The 21,607-nt window shown below is 36.9% G+C and overlaps 1 protein-coding gene across 6 annotated transcripts in view; it reads left to right on the top strand.

The window, feature by feature from the left end:
• The window catches only part of COL28A1 (collagen type XXVIII alpha 1 chain), a 185,470-nt gene that overhangs the window by 32,693 nt on the left and 131,170 nt on the right, over positions 1-21,607 (top strand). For all 6 annotated transcript variants that reach the window (XM_073238793.1, XM_073238792.1, XM_073238791.1 and 3 more), the window contains exons 10-13: positions 638-682; positions 1,777-1,830; positions 17,512-17,580; positions 18,591-18,659. In XM_073238793.1, the coding sequence (XP_073094894.1) occupies positions 638-682; positions 1,777-1,830; positions 17,512-17,580; positions 18,591-18,659 (237 nt within the window). The remainder of the gene's footprint in view (positions 1-637; positions 683-1,776; positions 1,831-17,511; positions 17,581-18,590; positions 18,660-21,607) is intronic.

A 21,607-nucleotide genomic window follows, 5' to 3' on the forward strand; every position in this document is an offset into this window, starting at 1 on the left:
TTTTTTTTCTATTTCTTTACTTTTTCCTATAATTGTCAAAGTCTGTCTATTATGAACAGGGTATATTTTGCTAAGCAGAAAAAAAAATGGAATTCTGAGAAAAGAGAGACTAGACTATATTATACTCTCATAAAAATACATTTTAATGGATTTCCTAGTTATGGAACACATTGAAATATTTTTCTATTAGAAGAATGTGGAGTATAAACATTGTTTTGTGAAGTTTCATGTCTTGGAGGTGGGCAAAAGAGTGATCTAGACATCATGAAAACTCACTAAGTCATTCGTTTAACTGACATTGACTTATTGAAAGGAAATACAGTCCACCAAATTTACTGCTTTCTAAGGAATCTATCTTCAGAAATAAATCCTTCACTCTGATCAAAATATCAATATATAGGCCAAGAACTTACATCTAAAACTGTGATTTCATGGAGCTTGTTTACTAAAGGGAAATTTGACCCTCCAGTTGGCTTATTAGGATCATTTTGTTAACAATGAACCTGTTGGCTTTGATATTTGGGTAACATGGGAAGAATGGCTCTTACTGAGAACACATTATCTTCTCTTTCACCTAATATCATTGCACTTTAAAGATGGATATTTAGAGCAACTTAACATTAATTTTATTCCACAGGGATCCGCAGGACCATATGGACCAAAGGGACCCAGAGGACTTCAGGTAAGGAGGCTAAACCAAATCTTAGCCTGGATTAGAATCAGCTAGGGAACTTTAAAAAATCCATTGACCGCTTTTCACCCTTTTACCAATTCAGTCAGAATTTCTAGGGACAGGCTACAATATTTTTAAAGATTCCCGGGTGATTCCAATGTGCAAAAGAGTTTGGAAACCACTGCCTTAATGTTTGAATAACTAATTCAGGCTCCCTGAAGATAGGTACTAGTAAATGAGTTTACTTAGTGAGTAGCTGAAGGAGTAAAAGTTAAAAATTTAGAGTCTAAGAAGATGGATAAAGTCAAAGTAGTTAAAAGCAGGATGGAACTATTTTTGCATTGCTACTATAATACAGATGAAAGAGGTATGTATTTTATTTAAATAACTGCATTTTTATTGTACCATAATTAAAAGTATTAAATGCTCAATAACATGGACTGATTCCTTAAGGTATCTATTTGTTGGATATAGCCCATGGGTTTCAGAAAATAATTTGGCTCAGTATTTTCCAGTATGGGGACTTGCCTCATCTAAAATTGCAGTGGGGGAGGGTGTGTGTGGGTGAAGGGTTCATTTCAATATTTCAAAAAGTCTACTGAAAATGATTCCCTTTACCCAGGATTTCCTAGATAGCAGCTAGTTAAACATCAACTCCTTTGCTTTGGCCTAGAATTGTGTCAGGGCAGGACAATAACTGGTTATCTCAGGATCATTTGAAGTGCCAAGGAATAAAAGAAAACTTTATTTCTATAAAATTTCAAGTTTATAAATGCCTTAGATACTTTTTAAAAAAGTCATTTATTCTAAATCTTTCAAAAAAAGGAGTCCAGCTCATAAAATAAGGTTGGAAATACAGGTTTATGGAACAAACCCCTCATTAATACATGTTGGCTCTCAGCCAATTTACTACTTTAGAAGCTATATATTTGACATAAGGAATTTTATCTCATTCCATTTCTGAATTGCATGTAAACCCAACTTAACTCTGAGTTATATAGTCTGAGTTCTAACTCCAGGATTTCTTGGGACTGTAATGAATGATTAATTTCTGGTTGGCCTTTTATACACCAAACTGATTATTGATTTTCATCCTGGAGCAGGGCATTAGTGGACCTCCAGGGGATCCAGGTCCAAAGGGATTTCAAGGCAATAAGGTAATCATACTCTTTGGTTAAAAGCACAGAAAGCCTTTCCCCTAGTGAGCTGTGGCAATGTATGCTTTTATGAGGCAGATATCAATGGGCTCTTGGAGGATATATGTTTGGAAATCAATCCATAATAACCTTCAGGTGTATACACAGGATGATGGTCAAGTACGTGAAGGAAGTTGGTGGTATAGCTTTATCATTTATTATCATATTATTGAAAGGGCATTATGAAATACAAGCCATTATCTAGAATCTTTGCTGCATTTCCTTCTTACTCCTGCCCTTCAGTCAGTTTATGGCTCACTAGAAACTGAATGGTTGTAACAAGTAACACAATTCAAATTACTCTGTTTTTCAAATGTAGTGTCAACCCAATATACAGTTTATAAGAGGGAATTTGTATCTGTCATACCAACAAAAAATAATCATTTTTTAAATTACAGGGGGGTAATCTCAACCATTAATGTCATGCTTAGAATGTCATTCCACAGATAACCAGGCAAGACAGTTATGGAGGGGTTGGATAAGAGGTAAAGAGAACCAAAAGAGGCTACAACAGAGATCTTCAGAAGACCTGGTTATCAGGCTCCGTTTTCCAATGACTGTGGCCATTAATTTGCTGAGAACAAGCTTTTTAGTGCCTTTTTAGCTCTTCTCAACATCAGCAGATTTCACAGACACAGTAAATAGGCAGTCTGTGGTGTTGAGTTAGTGACTGGACATCTGTGGCATTCCTGGCACTAACAAGAGCATTACAGGCTGTCTCCAACAGACCCTAGGTAAAGCCTATCTTTTAAGGGTGCAATTAAATTGAAGTGGTGGGGAGCATTTGGGCTGGCTATTCTCTCTTTCCAGAGAGAGGAAAGGGAGTAACAAGTATAGTATTTTCAATGAGATAAAGACCATGTGTGTTTTCCCAGGCCTCTTTTAATTGGAAAATTAAAATAGAATGGGCTTCTCAGTGGGAGTGTGCTTAAGCTTTCTCTGGGGAAACTGCCTTTTTGCCTATGATTAATTCTCTATGGGATAAAGAAATGGCTCTTTTGAATACTGAGTTGAACTTTTTATAAAATTACTTTGGCTGGAGGTAAAATCCTGCAGCAAGAAAAAAAAATATTTTGACAGTCCACGCTTATTTCTAGGATTCTTTGGTTACCTAAGATGATAATTTTCTCCACGTTTGTTTAAGAGGCTTAGGATCAGGGATCAGGGCTGGAGTTTGCCACAGTGATAGGACTGTGGAATGTTTGAGCCACAAGGGATATTAGAGGTCATCCTGCTACAGGTTAAGTTTTTCCTCAGTCCTTGTTCTCACTGCAACAAAGAATTGAAAGGTAGAGGCACAATAGTGAAGCAGAGGGAAAGTTTTATTTGCAAACACTCCAAGGGAGGAGTCGGCCGGAGTCAAGGTAGACAAAGGCCTGAATCTGTTAGGCGGGAGGCTTATATATTGCATTCTGGTTAGGAGGCGCCTCTTTGACCGACAAGGAAGGGTTATTTTATTTACAGGTCCTTCTAGACAGCCCTCCCTCACAGCATGCCCTTTCCTCACACTGAGGCGGGATTTGGGCAGTTCTTAGTTCGTTTGATTGTGCTCCCGCTGGGATCTGGTTGGGGAGGAAGTTATCTCCCTGTAAGCCTCTGTGGTCTTCACAGGGACCCTGGAGCCAGGCAGCGTTTGCGTGCTTTTTTCCGTGAACCTTATCTGGGGGGCTTCTTCTTTGAGCCTTAGTTTCCCCTTTAACGGCTGCTCTTGTCTATCTTTCCACCTAACGTTCCTAACAATACCAGCCTAAAGTTTTCGTTTTGGAAGATGAGAAATGAAGTCTGGATGTCAAATGGCTTGCCTGAGGCGGAGGCACCCGCTCGGGGCGGGCTCCTGAGGAGGGGCTGGGCTGTGAGCAGGGCGTGCAGCTTCGGGGAGACGATTGGTGGCAGTCCATAAAATGGGGCTATCGTTTGAATCACTTCTCTTTATGTCTTGTACAATTACTACTTAGGTTTTTCTTTTTAAATGAAGTTATTTCAACAAAACTTAGCTTTTAATTTTAATACTGCATTAATTCTTAGAATAAATAATGAGTCAAGTGTTTTAGGGAGGTTGTAAATTTCTGACATAATAACACTTTATGCTTGACTTTCACAACATTGTAATACAGGGAGTCATTTCCCACAAATATTTGAAGACTTCATCCATTTTCCAAGGTCCTTTCTTCCAAAAAAAAAATTTTTTTTTAAATTGTGGTAGAAGATACATAACAACAAAACTACCACTTAGGTTTTAAGCACAAAATTCACTGCCAGGGGAACACACCAAGTTCATTGCCAGTTGAAAAGATGTCAATTTCTAGAGGATATTTGGGATTGATTATTGGGAGGGAGTGAACTTCCATTTTTTATTTTAGTTATGTTTCTGCTTCAAGGTACAAATTTAGTGGTCACTTGAATCTTACTTTGAGACTATTACCAGTTTATACTAATCTTTGTAACTGTCAACAAGAGGTTCATGTCACATTGATGATTACTTTTTTAAAAAATTTTATATATTTACTAGTGTATTGTCTAAAGTCAGGTTTCAGGGAATCATTTCATCTTGTGTCCTAGAATGTACTTCTAAATCTTAAAGACTTAATGAATGACTTATTTTCCTCAATCTGAAAATCACATTGCATTTTATAGGAAATCACATTGCATTTATTCCTTTTCATCCATTACCATTTTATTACAAAATGTTTTTAAGAAAATGATATTGCAATTTGTGCAAAAAGTCTGCAAAATCCACTAATTCTGTATTTTCTAATGGGCACAGGAGGATTATTTTGAAACTTCTACAATAATGGATAACACTTACTTATTATATACTCACTATATACACATATAGTTCTAAATATTTAGCATAATACTACTTTTTAAGGTATGATCCAGTTTTGTCCCCTGGTACAGATTAGGTTACTAAGGCACAGAGAGTTAAAGGAATGGGTCCCAGGTCTACACAGCTAGTAAGGGAGAAAGCCAGGATTCAAATCCGCTGGTCTGCTCTTACCACCATATTGTATTTAACTCTTTAGGAAAATTGCTGAATTTCCCAGATATTGACTTGAGATAAATTCATTTCCTTTGGAGAGAATGGAAGTTGCATCTATCTCCCCTTTTAGTATACTCTGGCTGGAAACAGCAGTCTGTTGAGAGGTGCATTTCTACTTATGATGTTCATCTGAAAATGCAGGAAAAGAAGGAAGGGAATTGCATGGGGAAAGGAAACCTGTAATGTGCATTTTAAAATATTTGTCTCTTATGAGACCTTAAAGTAGAAACCTTTAAACTTGTAACATCTGCAAAATATCCATGAGAGTTTCTAGAAGGGGCCTGCCTATGTCTTTGAATTTATGAAGGTCTCTCTTTTGAATGACTGTCCTGTTCTATTGCTCTAGTGGTTGGGTTTTCTTTGTCAAAGCATTTGCAGAAAAGGTGATCAATGAAAAGAATGAAAAATAGCATGTGATAAATCAAGAAAAAATGTGATTCTGGTCTGTCTTTCAGATTGTTTCTGTCATTAATATTTCACATGTAAAGTCATTCCTGTTCTGCCCTGAATGACCTTATTGCCTTGGAAACAAAACATAGATGTTTCTCAGAATGAAGCCTTGGCTCTGAGGCCACTTCAGTCTCTCCCACACATGAGGGTCATGCAATGGCATTCATCAGAACATCCTGTCAGTTTCTAAATCAATTAGAATTAAAATCACACAAGTGCCCAAGAAGGCTCATTCCTAGGACCAGACTGATAATGTACCTTTGGAGAGGGCACTGTATTCTGAGTAAAAATGGAGTGGCCAAGTTTATGTCACCGTATTCCTATTACTTTAATATGTGTGCACAAGTTAGTTAGTAGTTTAAAACCTATACATGCTTAAGGTACTCTACAAGAAGATATGTCAAAGAAATAATCAATCCTCCCATGTTTTCTTCCATATGCTACCTCTATAGCTTTTCTTCTTCCTTCCTAATTACAACCCTTAAATAAAATTCGTGCGTCATATCGAATTTACCGAGTATCATAATTCCTCCAGGTGGTAAAGATACCTCAAGACAAGTGCTGGGCATAGAAGCTACAGGGCATAAATCTGCAAAGAAGTAAAAAGTTAACCTTTTCAAACAATATGGCTTCTCTCTCACTTACCAACTTTACATTTCCCTGTATGGCCCCAGAAGATGACTGGTTAGCCAGAGACGGGTAAGATTCCTCAAGGGAGGAACAACCTAAGACAGGCACAGTCACAGGGGGGCCATCAGGTGAGACATCAGGGAACAACAGTGGTGAAGCTTAGAACCTCACCCCCCGCTGTTTTGAGAGAAAGCTTCTGCATCCGTGGATGTTTTATTGCCCTTGTCTAGCTCGGATTAGCACATAGTCTACAGGCACCCACATGATCATCTACAATTGCTCTCTTACAACACTAAACTATGTTTTCTAACTTTATCTTGCATCTACCTACCACTTCAGCATTTTATTAAAAATAAAAATAATAATAATAATAATAAAGGGAGAAATGTGGGATCCACATATAAATCAAGTATAAAAATCAAACGAATATTCATATTTGACCTGATTGTTTATAGTTCATAATGCGTGATCAAAACCGAAAGTTTCTGTGATGAATGCCCTTGTACTGTTCACCATATAAGAACTTATTCACTATGTAAGAAATCGTTCACCATGTAAGAACTTGTTCGTTATGCTTCAGAAGATTGGAGACTGATGAGAATTAGCCTTGAGATGGATTAATGACTGTGCATTGAGCATTGACCCCCCCCTATACAGAATTTTATTGTTGTTAACAACCATTTGATCAATAAACATGAGAGATGCCCTCTCAAAAAAAAAAAAAAAAATGGAGTGGCCAAGAACCCTACGCTAACTTGCAAGGTTGTGGTGGTTCAAGTTGCTATCACTCTGGCCATAGAATGGGCCCTTTAATAAATGGAAATAATTGGCTCAAGATTGGCAGGCTTTCCAATCACAGAGAACAAGTTACCAAAATTAGTTCTGAACAAATAAATACAGTAGAATGCTGGGGGTACCAAGCCCACATTAGGTAATTTTTGCCATTTGTGATGTCTTTCTGAGGTTATTTCTGAAGGGTGTTTCCTTTTCAAATTTCATGCAAATCTGCTCTCTCCAAGATCCTCAATATGCTCCTGGGAGGGGGGACTACTCGTTGTGGCGTCAGCAGGAAAGAGCTTATGACACATTGAAGTATGCTAGCACTTGAGCTTCAGGGCTAGAAAGCACTAGGAAATATCCTTGATGTATTTTTCCAAGACAAATCACCACATATTAATCCTCAAACTATTAAAACATACTATGTATTATATTATATATGAATTTATCTTAATAGATCAGTTGCCTCCCTTCTAAGCTCTTCTATGTTCTACTCTGGGATGTTCATTTATTTCTTGTAGGGTATTTTGTTTTCCCCTTGATGTTTTCTTCTTGTATTGCACTCAAGTGTAAGAAACTCAAATTTCTTTTTTTATGTATGAATATAAAGGACTTAGTTTTACTTGTGTTCAGTTTAGCTTTCAAGATGTTAAGAAAATCCATAGAGAAATAGCACCATTTTGGTCCACTTTAATAAATGGAAGTGGTCAGGGTATATAATCTCCAGTGAATCTAACATCCATCCACCCATCCATCCATATATCCATTCAAAATGAACACAGGACCTAGTGTTAATGAGTAAACAGAATCTATGTTTCAAGAGGAGTGAGGGCAAATTAGACCACTCTAAAGTTCTGCACCAATCCATGATTTTCAGACACCCCCCTCCTCCTCTCCAGTTCTGTCAAGCTTCCATTCCATTTTTTGAGGTTACCAAGCACATAGACATTTTTCAAGCAGCTGGTATTATTATGAGATAGTTAAACAAATAAGAACTGAATGTTCAGACCCTGAAAATAAAACTGCAAACCTAGTAAACATCCCTGTACAACATCTCATTGTATTCAAAATGCTCTATGAAAAGAGGTCAGTTTTAAAAATAGAGCTGGCTATCAACCTTTGACATAGTACTAGGAATGCATATGAGGATATTTTTGGTAGCTGGCAGTGTGCTAATCAAGTTTCCTTTTAGCTTCCATGCATTATACCATTAAACATTCCTAGCTTTCTTTCAGAAATGAACATTGGCAGGAGCATCAGATAGATATGTGCAGGTCTATCACTGTTTAAAAAAAAATCAAAAGCAGAAGATTGAGTGACAACAGGTCAGGAGCACTGTTATTCCATCTGAGAGAGGAAAAAAATGATAGACACACTCACTCACACACATTTAAGATAATCAACAAGTATTTGTTGAATGAATGAATTAATGAGGGAAAGGTTAAGTGGAATGAGTTGTTAACAATATGAGGCTGAAGACAGGTCAAAATGTAAGAGCCTGAGGAGGCACTGAATTTGTCAATTATGAGTTTTTTGGAAACCTTTGAAAGAGCAATTTCAATCTCAGAGCAATTAGGGAGGTGACGATGGATTGTGGAAGGAATCAGAGAGGAGGATGCAATAGCCAGGAATTTCGAGCATTCTTCAAAGGTACTTGGATAATAAAGAAAATCAGGACAGTGTTGACACAATCCACCAAAAGCATCTTGTACATTAAAAAAGCTAACATGTTATTTACAGTTTACTTTCTTCTAGAAGAGGATGAAGACTTGGCACTTACATTTTTTTACAGCTTCATATATACAACTTACAGGCTCATGTTTCCTATAATGTCACTCCCTGTTTTTCACTAGAACAAAAATATCTCTAATGAAGATCTAGTACTTTTAAAAATACCTTTTGTTTTGGTCATTATTTAAATACTTGATTTGACACAAAGTTACTTTAGTAGCTTTAGTAAGTCAGCCCACTGAACATAACTAATATTTCAGTTGTGGTTTGGAAGTAGTTCAATACAACAAATATGAGCAACTATGAAGAATTTTACCTTTTCTTTTCTAACAAGCTTATGTAGTTTTATTTTAGCTCTTTTACAACTCAGAAATCTATCCATTTCCTAACACAATATGTTACTTCCCACCACTAAAAATCATGATTTGTAACAGGATATAAGTCCTTATAACTTAATGGGAAGTAAATCAGGTGAAACATATGTAGACATCAACGATTCCTAGTACAGAATAATCAATCAAACAGGAAACTTTTTAAAGTTCACAGTTCTTTTAACAGAATAATTATTTTTTTAGCCTCATGTAAAGTATTTTCAGTTCAAGGTACTCAAACAAGCCAGCTTTTCCAGTTGTTCAAAACCAATAATGGGCCTGTGGTTCTGCGGGCAGGCTAACAACTTTGAACAAGGTTGTGACTGCTCCGTGTAAAGCAGTGTAAAGGGAAGAATGCCTTTACAATTTTAATTATAAATATCTGTGTAATGAAGAATCAGAGTCAAGCTGCCAAACTATGTGAATTTTTTTTTTTTTTCAGGGATGTCTAAGTCTAAATGATATTTCTGTCCTGGGCCTAATTAAAGGGAAAAAATCATTAGTAATCCAGAGATTCTTGTTGTGGAAAGGACTTTGACCTACATGCACATCTGCCCAACAGACTCTAAATGAGCCCATTAACTCATTTGACATGAGACAACTGATAGTGACAACTTGAAGTGGCTGCCAGAACGTGGGATTTCAGCCAATGGCTTCAAGGCAGATGATTTTCATTTCCAAATCTCTGATGCACGTGGCTTTCAACAGATGCATATATCGTGTGTGTGTGTGTGTGTGTGTAGATACTGCCAAGGGGGAAACTCTGATGGATTAAGGAACCCAAAATGCTGCCAACATTTCCCACAAAGATGCTGAGTCTAACCCATGTGCCCAGTCAAGCTGGGCACGAATGTAAAACAGAATCAGTTACTGCAATGTCTTCAGAAAGATTAAATAAAAAAAAAAATCACATCAATGTTCTTAATTAATTCAAGTAAGTTACAATAGCAACACTGCAACAGGGAAAGTTAAGTTTATTCCAAGGGTAAGGCTTTTTTTAAACTATGGTAAAATATACATATTTATCACTTTAACCACTTGTAAGTGTACAATTATGTGGTATTAAATACAGTCACAATATTGTGTAACTGTCACCACTGTCTATACCCAAAATTTTTTCATTATCCCAACATAAACCTTGTATCCTTTAAATAATAACTCTCTGCATTTCCCTCTGTTCCTAGTTTTCAAGGGTAAATGTTTAAGAAATATCACACTATCATACTATCATATGAACCCACCTCTTTCATAAATTGACGTCCTTGTTCTCATTTTTACGGAGAAGGTTCACCCTAATATTTTCCAGCAACTCATTTGTGCTGGAGGAGTCCAGAATGTCCACCAAAGCTCAGATTCTTAGAAGCTTTTTTGGTGGACTGAAGTGGTCCTTCCTTTTAGGGAAAATGGCACACAACTGCTTAGATTTTATTACATGTAAAATAGTATGACTTTCCTATTAGATTGAACCATATGAATCATCTTTATAGGTCAAGCACAGTTGAATAATATCAATTTTATGTTGTATAACCTAATAGCAATCAAGAAAATGAGTTAAGTTACTGAAATCCAGTACAATACTATAGTTTTGTCATCAATTCTCTGTTACTGTGGAGTTTTTCTTCTTTGGGAGGCATAATAGGTAGAGTATGTGGACTATGGTCCTTTCTTTTACCAAGTAGGTAGTATTCAAAAAAGATTATAATTGGTGATTTGAAATAATGGTGGTTCCAAACCAGGTGTTGGGTAAGACCTGATTTATATGTAGAGCTATGCTGTGTGTCACAGTATTGCCACTTACCATTTATATTACCTTGGCCACTAATTTAGTGACAACACTGATACAGGTAGACTTCATGTGCCTGAAAAGGCATGTGAGTTGGCTTGTAAAAGTGTAATTTTTCTTAGCTTATATTTTATATCAGAGATTCTTTGTCTTTATATGATGGTTCTTCAACTATGGATAGACTGTGATTATCTGACATTTGTGTTTTTCATCCTATAATAAAGATATGAATTTAGTCTGCAATCAAATGACTTTTGAAATGCCTTAAGAGAAGCATTAAAAAACCCCAAAAGGCAGTTTTCTATGGTGGTTAGAACAAAGGCACTCAGTCTAGATGACTGGGGTTCAAACCCAGCCCTGTATTGTATTTGTTCTGTGATTTGAGCAAGTTACTTTTCTTCCCCATGCCTCGGTTTCCTCGTTCATGTAATGGAGTAATTGCAGTTGGAGTTGTTTTGAGGATGATATGAGTTAATATACATAAAGCACTTAGAACAGCACCTGTTACATAAGTTCTGTATGCACTGGCTGTAACTAAGCAGTTAAGTTTTCTGACAACCCTCTTTTCATAAATGTAGAACAAGTCTCACCAAATACGTTTTCTAAAAGTAAGTCTCTTAATATGTAACACTTCCTTTGAAACAAGAGAAGGTACTAAAAGTAGAGCCTGATTTAGCAAGTATTTGATAAATACTACTTTTCTGTCCCCATATCCACTTCTTTCTAAAAAAAGGGGGCATTTCTTGACTTTTCTCTCAATCCATTAGTATATAGTCATCACTTCATTGAGTTTCAGCTAAAAATATGTTAGCCATACTTGAATCATTTTGTACCTACAAAATGCTCATCTATCATTTCCTTCCATTTGCAAAATATGAGAATAACTATATCACAAGACTTAAAATATTAAAGTTGGTGCTATACATATCTGGGAAATGATAAAAGGAAGTTGCTTAAACATCTTTTTAATGTTAACAAGAGCCCAAGGTATGATGGAATTGTTTATAATTGTGTTATTGAAGAAAAGGAAACTTCTGTCCTCAAAAAAAATTCAGTCTTGGACAACCATTTATTATTGCCTTAGGGAAAGGAAGGATGTTGATTTTGGTTACAGCCAGGGTCAGGAATAAGGAGTGCTGGGTTTGTCTACTTGAACTTCTCATGCAGTGTAACCTCAGGCCATCTACTGGGATTTTGTTACTCTTTCAACTGAAAATAGAAGTTAATTGTACCTGGGGAAGCCTACAGGAGAAAATGTGTGAAAGGTATTTGATATCATTGTGTAATTTGTATATAGTTGCTCTTGGTTCAACGACTAAGTGTAAACCAGAGGAAATTCCAGAGGAGCATTCCCAGACTCCCAATACCCGCCCCAGCCCAGACCAGGCTTCCGGTTTTGTTCACCTCCAGCTGCTCAGTATATGTTTACCGCATGGAAGGTTAAGTGAATTTTATCAATTAGTAAAACTGAGCGAAGTCACAAGATATCCTCCCCACAGTCTAGCAGGGAAGACATGATGAATAAATGTTGAGATGATAATGATTGCCCAGAAAAAGAGGAAAGTGATGCTATTAGTGCCTCCAGAATAGGGAATTCACCAACCCGAGAAGTCCTCCTTGAGGCCATGCTGCTTAAAGTAAGATCTGAAGGATGAATAAGGATTGACTAGGGAAAGAGGGAGAAAAGAACATCCCAGAAGGAATAGCACATGCAAAGATCTTGTGCCAGGAGGGAGCACGGCCCAATACAAGGAACTGGACAAATGCCAATGTTGCTAGGACAGATGGCACTGGAAAGGCCACAGGACCACACTGTTTGGGGACTCATGAGACTTGTAAGAAGCTCTTTCTTTACTCTAAGGGCAAGGCCTTGAAGAGTTTTACTCAGATTAAAATTAAAATGAAAGGATTTCTCTGGCAGCATTGGAGGGAATAAATTGGAATGTGCAAAAATGGATGCATGTGGAGTACTAAGGACTTTGCTACAGTCTGAGCAAGAAAAGTTAATTTGGTGTGGACTGTAGAGGCACAGTAGAGGATCAGAGAAGTAGGTAGATTTGAGACTTAGGAGGCTTACTGATAGGTGTTGGTGATACAATCATTCCATATGGTGGATCAGGAAGTGAGGTATCGGGAATGACTCCAAGGTTCTGGAGGGATTGTGCCCTTCCCTGAGATAGAGAATGTTGGAAGACAATCAGGTCTGCAAGTGGAAGATTATAAGTTTGTCTTCGGAAATTATGAGTGCATTTGAAACTCTCTTTTTCTTGACTTATTTTAAACTGTTTTATCCAGCTCCCATTGCTTTTTCTCCGCCAGTGCCTTCTGCAGCTCCCCACAAGTCATCTCTGTCCTTTCACTCCCACCCAATGTAAATGTTAGTACTCTCCATGGTTTTGATCTGAGCATCCAGCCACTTTAGTCACTAAACCTGGGCTGTCCAATAGAGTGGTCATATGTAGCTACTGAGCACTTAAAATGTGGCCAGTCCAAATTGAGATGCGCCATGTTAAATACACATAGGATTTCAAAGACATATATTGAAAAATAATGAAAAACAAAATCATTAGTAAGATTTTTATATTGATTATATGTTGAAATGATAGTATTTTGGATATATTGGGTTAGGTAAAATATATTATTACTTTCTTAATGTGGGTACTAGAAAATTTTAAATTGTATATGTGGCTCATTGTACATTTCTAGAGGACAGTGCTGCTCCAGTGACCCTACCTTCACCTCATGCCTGTCTACTTGAGCCCACAGAGCTGCTTACTTTCCCCAGAATATTGTACATCACTTTATGCCTCATACCCTCCTTTTCCTAAACTTTTGTTCGTCCCTTCTTTCCTACCAGAGTAGATATGATTCCTAATTCTTTTTTCAGAGCGAATATCTCCTCTGCTATATGAAACTTTCCTAATTCCTTAAGGTAGAATTACACATTTCTGCCTCAGAGTCTTATATGCTCTGTTAATATTTATTGTAAGCTAATTCACATGATTAAATGTAGTTATTTATTCTTTTGTCTCTCTAGCCAGACTGTAAGTGCCTGAAAAGTGCAGTTGCAATTTGATTTATGTCTATAATTAGGTAACCAGGTTCTCAGTACCAGGTTGTTGCTCAGTGAAAGTCTGGTGAATAACAATGGAATCTACATGTATTAAAAGCTATCATGTGACTGGTTATGACTTAGATGTTTTACAGACAATATCTTGAATTCCCTCAACAACCCTATAAGGTAGATATAATTATCTTCATTTTGCATATGGGATCTTGCAAAAGCTCAAACTGTTAGTAAATGATAGAGGGGATTCAACCAGACTTGTTTATTTCTGTGATTCCCTGCATGTTGAAAATGGATTAAAAAGTGGAGATTATATTCCTACATCATGGAATGGGGAAAAAATATCCATTTCCTAAGATTGTTGAAAGATTAAATGAGATAATATATATAAAGTGTCAGGACAGTGCTAGAACTAGTAGGTTTTAGTAAGCATTGGCTTTCTTTCATCTTGAGGCCCATGGCATAGGCATCTTTAATTTCTGAGGAGGACCAAATTCTGAGGTCTATAACCTACTCAATGCCCCTACACATACTTACACTCATGTTCATACATATTCACACTTATGTGGAAGTCATGAGAAACAGAGTCTTCTAGGGGTTTCCAATTTAACCCAGTCTTCCTTGTATTTGCTTAAGATAGTTGAGTAGGGTGAAGTAGAGAAATTGTAAATACTACTGGGGACATTCAATCTGTGTGTGTGTTTGTGCATAAGGTTGAGGCAGGAATAATAGCACAAAAGGAATCAAGCTTGGAGTCTTATGAGGGTTATGGTGCCTTGGTGAATTCCCAGAAAATAATTCTGTGTAGCACTCTGACTCTTCTCTTCCTATGCTATCTTACCCAGCTATGGTTACAATCAGGACCCCTTCCTTTACCAAGTCAGGAATCTTAGTAGGAAAGGGACAGGGTAAAGTAAAAGGGATAAATAAACATTAAGTGTAGGCCAATACTGGTCTGCAGGTCCTATGTTGAAATGCTGGCTCCTGAGAAGTAAATTTAAGCAGATGAAATGTGAAGATAGGTTGCGAGGGGGGCTGTGTTCAGGTAAGGGAAAGTAATCCTTCCATAACCTTTAGATCCCTGCAATTCCCCTGAAAAAGTAATATTAAGAAATCTCCCAGTTGGATTGGTCCTGGACCAAGGTTAAAGGAAGCTCACAAGCTCAAGGGTAAGGTAGTTGCTTCTCTTGACTCTCCTGGTTCACACATTTCACGTTAACAACAGAACCAATGCCTTGTCCATAGTTAGAGGAAACTTTCTCACCAGGCTGTGCTCTTCTTTGTTTTAGATCAAACAGATAAGTACCAGGTAGGGCAGAGCTTCCACTACTTAAAAAAACTCAAATTCCCCTCCAAATAATATGTATATAATATATATACATAATATATTTTAAAGCTATCTGATCCATATAGAAGGGATAGGGAATGACTAGAACAAAAGAAATTGGGCTTATTATTATTATTATTATTATCATTATTATTTGAATGGTGTGTTTTAGCTCTCAAACAACTTTTTTGAGTATATGGATTATGTCTTCAAATTCCCTGTATTTACTTCCTTACCCTCCACATAGCATGTATCTGGTGTTATTTGCTGAGAGCAGGAAACAGTCCCCCATACGCGGTAGAACTGACAAGGAGATTCCAACCTGAGTGGACAGCACAAGGAGTGGTAAGGAAAAGACATTTTGAAGTGAACATTTGGAGTCTTTAGGCAACTGAAACAATGTTCTGTAGTACTTGAATCAAACTTTGAGAGAAGACAACACTTCAAATTTAGGGAGAATCTGATATTATGTAGAGAAACTCCATGGCCAAGAAGGTATATAAAATAAGGATGGTAATTACCTGACTGCTCCAGAAAATTTAATCTATATAGAAAAAATAACTGTTTTTAATTTTAAAAAGAAAAACTTAAGTTGATTTATCTCCCAGATTAACATGCACTCAGGAGGATAACCAGAAGGTACTTTTAAATTCCATCCACTCCGATGCCACAGCATCATAAACTCTCACAAGCAGCTGACTTTCAGACAAATCACCTGATTCTGAGGAAACTCAGATTTTAAGGGAAATCATCTGATTTTCCCTTTGTTTTGATTCATTGTGAGCCTGGGCACATTTTGAGGGGAGCTGATTTGGCTCTTTTCCTTTTGCAATTGGTTAGAATCAACAGCCTTTAAAGTAGTGCCTCTACCATATCAACAGAATTACTCTAATTACTGTGTCCCTTCCAAAATCACAAGTCTCTGGGAGAACTGAGGCTTTAACATTAGTGAAAATCCCTTTGTTCCCCTCAATCTGGGATCTGGGAGAAGATTTATCTCAACTTCCTGTCCCATTTTACTGTTGGTTAATACAAAGATGGAGAGAAGAGAGAAATTTGTAATTTGAATGAAATTTTAAATAGCAAGTATTCATTAACTCAAACACAAGAATATTCAGAAACCTTCCTTAACATAAGAGGTACATGTATGTATATAAAAAACTAGAAGCAAACACACCCAAAATTAATAGTAGTAATAGACAGGTAATTACCATTTTTTTATATGTGTGCTTTTCAATATATGGTGAATTTTCTTCAAGATACATTATTTTGATAAACAGAAGAAGTTAGTATTATAAGAATAGAAATTGTAATCAATAGCCACTCTCCTTTCTCCTATCAACGTGCCACTGGCCCAGAAGCCTGAGAAACCTGAAGAGCCATGTTCCTGTGAGTGATTTTGAGGTGGGGTTTGGGCAGGCCAGGTAACTTCTCTGGGACTCAAGTTCCTCTCCTGTGAAATGTAGGAGTTGGAGGTCAATGGTTTAGTTCAGTTCTATAATGCCTGAATTCTGTAATGGGCCTGCCACATACTAAACTGTATTAATTAAAAATGCTCCTAGCTTCCAGTAACAGACACCTTGACTAATGGTGGCTTACATCATAAGATTCTTGTTGAATAAATAGAATGTTTGAAGGTAAGTAGTCCAGGACTGGATCAGTAGCTCAACGACACTTTAAAATATTTTATGAGTCGTCCTCTTCAACTCTTGGCATTCATATAGAGACCATTGCTCATGGTTACAAGATAGCTATCACATCCCCAAGCAGGAAAGGAGACAGAGCCTTCTTTTTTGCACCCAGTCCAACTCTGCACATCTTATTTGTCAGAACTGAGCCAAGGAACCAACCTAATTAGTGGCAAAGGGGAGGGAGATTCCAGACTTGTATTAGACCAATTATCATTCATCCTACACCCCTGAGGGCAAAGAATAGCTGTCTAGTGACTTGAACAGATCAGACTTCTACAATAGAAAAGGAAAGAGGAGAGAAGATGGTCATTGGGTGGGAAACAAATGTGTCTGCCATAAGCACTTAAGATTTGTTGAACTAATGAGTGAGGACACATTATAACTTTTATGGATCCTAACAGCTTTTGCCTTTGTATGCCCCTTCCTCTATAAAAAAAGTTAAAAATTATATTTTACAACTGAGTTGGTATAAAGACAAATATAATCCTGGATTCATTGTTATATATTCATTATTACTCTGTTTATTTTTTATTCTGGTTTTGAAAATTAAAAAGGAAACATTTTTGTGCACCCTAGAATTGTGTCTACTGTGTTCAGTGGCTATTTTAACTCTGGGTATATTGTCTTTCCAACCGGATTGTAAACACTTGAGGGCAGTGACTGTGTGCTTGACTTTGTTGAGGCCTTCAAAGCTCCTATGGCATCACTATATGTCTAAGAGCTGCTCAGCAAATTCTGTTGAGTTAACCTAACTTATCACTGTTTCTTCTTCTAGGGTGAGCCAGGTCCTCCTGGTCCTTATGGTCCTCCAGGAGCCCCTGGTACTGGACAGCAAGGTATTAAGGTAAAAATTCTTATCTCTTTGCCCATTGATGATTATTGAATTGGTTGATGGGGATCGGAGAGTTGTGACTTGGACTTTGCTCAGCTACCACAAGAATAATCAACGTATTTTTTGATTTGGTTGGAATGAACATTTATCTTGTCTCTAAATATCTACCATCTTGCCATTGTTGACTTTTCATGGATTTTAAATGTTAACATGTAAAAATGTTTTTAGGATGTGAAACATCTTAACACATCGACTACGACCTATTCACATTAAATAAGTGTAGAGGAGCAGAAACCAGGACAATGGTACTGAATGAGTACATGTTGACAGAAAGCTTTGTAGGGAGCTAGAAAGGACTGGAACACCCAACACCCTGGTATATTCTGCATCAAGCAGGATGTAATAGAGCAGAAGTACTTATTTTAAATGGCTTTTCTAGATCATTAGGTCAAGAAGACTTTGATGCAGGACTAAAACAGAGAGCAGCACAAAACAGTGCACTTGTAATGTATCAAGTGTTAACCACAGACAGCATTTACATGATAAGCACATAGAGAATTCATGGAAGGTAGAGTTTATATTGGCAGTTAGTGGAGAAAGATTCTGAAGGACAGCAAGTGTCACACTGAACTGAAAGGAGAGTGACATGGAACAGAGTGAGGACACAGAAGGGGCAACATCCCAGGATGGTGGTGAGGGGGCAGGGAACAGCACACACATGGCTAGCTGAGTTATCTCAGTAACGAAAATGAACTGAATACAGTCCATCCTGCCAATTTCTTCACAATTGTTTCTGAGAGCTGAAAGTGCCATATTGCCTTCAGAAGGAAGGGATGATAAACATTTTAAGATAATTTGTTCACTTAAATTCAAGCCATTTCTCCTCCATAATTTTTTTTATCTTTGTGAATGTGAAAAGTTTATTTTGCTACTTATCTTTGTTGCATGCTCCAGAGTATTTTGTACCATATTTATTCTTTATTTAAAAACTGAAACTTTCATTTGATTGTTTCCCTGTCTAGGGGGAAAGGGGACAGGAAGGAAGAACAGGGGCTCCAGGACCAATTGGAATTGGTGAGCCAGGCCAGCCAGTAAGTAGCAAGAAATTCTAGATGGAATAAAAATAACAAATATAGTTCTTCTGTGCTCTTTCAGGTTTCACTAAATGGTTAAATTAAGCCATCTTGCACCTTTTTGGATAATAAATGATAATAAATATGCAAGGACCAGATCCAAGTACTATTTTGCATAATACATGAAACAGGGCCACACACAGAAATATGGTATGTGCAACTGGCTCTCTCTTACTGTGATCTCTTACAAGATTAATCAGCATATTTAAGAATAAAAGAGTTCTCATGTGCCAAAGTTTCCTAGGAGATAGGGGAAATGGATTCAGGCCTAATATCCATACTTGGTAACTGATTTTCCTGAAACCATGAGAAAATCACTGAAATAAGGATGTAGCTCATTACCTAATCAAGAGTAAACACTAAAACTAGGATTGATGAAGGTGGTCAGATAATACCTGTGTTATTCACAGCTTCCACCTTATGTAGCTTTGAAGTTTACTATTTTGGGAGAAAAAAAACATTTCTATCAAAAAATATCCGGAGAGAAAATAAATAAAACATGACTGTTTTGATATAGAAATGTTCTTAACTTTTCAAGTAATCATTATTCTCCTAGAAAAGAACAGTAGCCAACTCACTGGGGTACAAATAAAAACAAATGGCAATCTCTATCAATATTTCAATGGCACTTTTGACAGAAGTAGAACAAAACAATCTAAAAATTTGAATAGAACCACAAGAGACCCTGAATAGCCAAAACAATCTTGAGAAAGAAAAACAAAGCTGGAGGCAGCAAGCTCCCTGATGTCAAACTGTATTATAAAGCTATAGTAATCAGAATGGTATGGTATTGGCATCAAAACAGATCCACAGACCAATGGAGCAGAACAGTGTCCAGAAGTAAACATATGCATATATAGTCAATTACCTTAAAACAAAGGAGCCACAAGTATACAGTGGGAAAGCACAGTCTCTTTAATAAATGGTGTTGGGAAAACTGGACAGCTACATATAAAACAATGATGTTGGACCATCTCCTTACACCTTAAACAAAAATTAACTCAAAATAGATTGAAGCTCTGAAACCATAAAACTCCTAGAAGAAAATATTAGTGGTAGGGTCCTTGACATAGATCTTGAGATTTTGAATCTGATACCAAAAGAAAAAGGAACAAAAGGAAAAATAAATAAGCAGGACTACATCAAACTAAAAATGTACACAGCAAAGGGAAACCATCAACAAAATAAAAATGCAACCTACTGAATGGGAGAAAATATTTGCAAGTCACATATCTGATAAGAAGCTAAAATCTAAAATGTATAAAGAATTCATACAACCTAAGAGCAAAAAACCAAACAATTCATCAAAAAATAGGCATAAGACCTAAATAGATATTTTTCCAAAAAAAAACATACAGGTGGCCAACAGGAACATATAAAAGATCTCAGCATCATTAATCATCAGGGAAATACAAATCAAAACCACAATGAGATATCACCTTATACCTGTTAGAATGACTATTACCAAAAAGATAAGAAATAACAAGTGTTGGCATGTATGTTGAGAAAAGGGAACCCCCGAGCACTGTTGGTGGGAATATATATTGGTGCAGCCACAGTGGAAAACAGAATGGAGGTTCAACAAAAAATTAAAAATAGAATACCATGTGATCCAACAATTCCACTTCTGAGTATTTAAAGGAAATGAAAGCATGCTCATTGCAGCACTATTTACAATTGCCAAGATAGGGAAACACCTAAGTGTCCATTGATGATTGAATGGATAAAGAAATTGTGGTATATATATATATATATATTATATACAGTGGGATACTATTCAACTACATAGAAGAATGAAATCTTGCCATTTGCAATGGATGGATCTGCAATGGATGGATCTCACAGGCATTATGCTAAGTGAAATAAGTCAGAGAAAGACAAATACCACATGATCTTTCTTATATGTGGAATCTTAAAAAAAGAAAACGGCAAGTTCATAGATACAGAGAACAGTTGCCAGAGACAGGGTGGAGATTGGGAGAAATGGGCGAATGAAGTCAAAAGGTTAAAAAAAAACCCCAAAAACCTCAATAGGAAAAGATTATTAGGGAAAGACAATGAAAAAAAACAACACAGTACAACTGATTGTGAATAGTTGGTCTCCCAATGTGGATTGGCACTGAACAGTTCCTTGCAATAAAATGATAACAGAAATATATGCCTCCCTGCTATACTCTGGGAATGAAATGGCAACATATTGCTTGAGGGTTAGACTTTCCTAATGTCTGAATATGCTAATTCAAAGAAGAGAGTATCGTATGGAGGAAAGATATACCAGACTAATTATCTAGAGATTGGTAATCTAGGCTCAGTTTTTGCTAACTTGACTGTGCTCTTAAAGGTACATCACTGAGGAAGAAGAAAACAAGTTCTGCTGTAGACACTGCTGGTTCTTTACTGCAAAGGCTGGAAACCTAGAAAACTGAAGGGACATCAGCTAACAAGGCAAGGCCCAGTTAAGCTGCCATGTGTAGTTGGAGTGCAGAGGAGAATTTGCAAAGTTTTTAATGGGAACAATAAAGAATCTTTTCACAAAGCTTTGTATAAATAGGAATAAAAATAAGCTTCATATTTCAAGCAAAGCACATTGTGAACTGTCCAAAAGAACCCTAGAATTTTGAAGCATATACAAGAACTCTTCCACATGCCTACTTATAACTTTATAAATTAATAAGTTATAAGCCCAAACAGCTTTGGTCTTGCTACTGGTTCCTAGGAGAGACTGCATGGCTACACATGGGACAATCCATGGCCACACATGCTCATTTATGAACTGGGTGTTATTTGTTCCTTTAAGAAGTGTGCAGTAGAAGTCCATTACTAATTCCTGAAAACACAAAGAGTTGCATAAATAACTGGTTTATACTCCCTTGGCATCTACTCCATTGTTATTTCTCCCGCAAGCC

The sequence above is a fragment of the Manis javanica genome, chromosome 6 (genome assembly GCF_040802235.1).
Source record: "Manis javanica isolate MJ-LG chromosome 6, MJ_LKY, whole genome shotgun sequence".
NCBI lineage: Eukaryota > Metazoa > Chordata > Mammalia > Pholidota > Manidae > Manis > Manis javanica.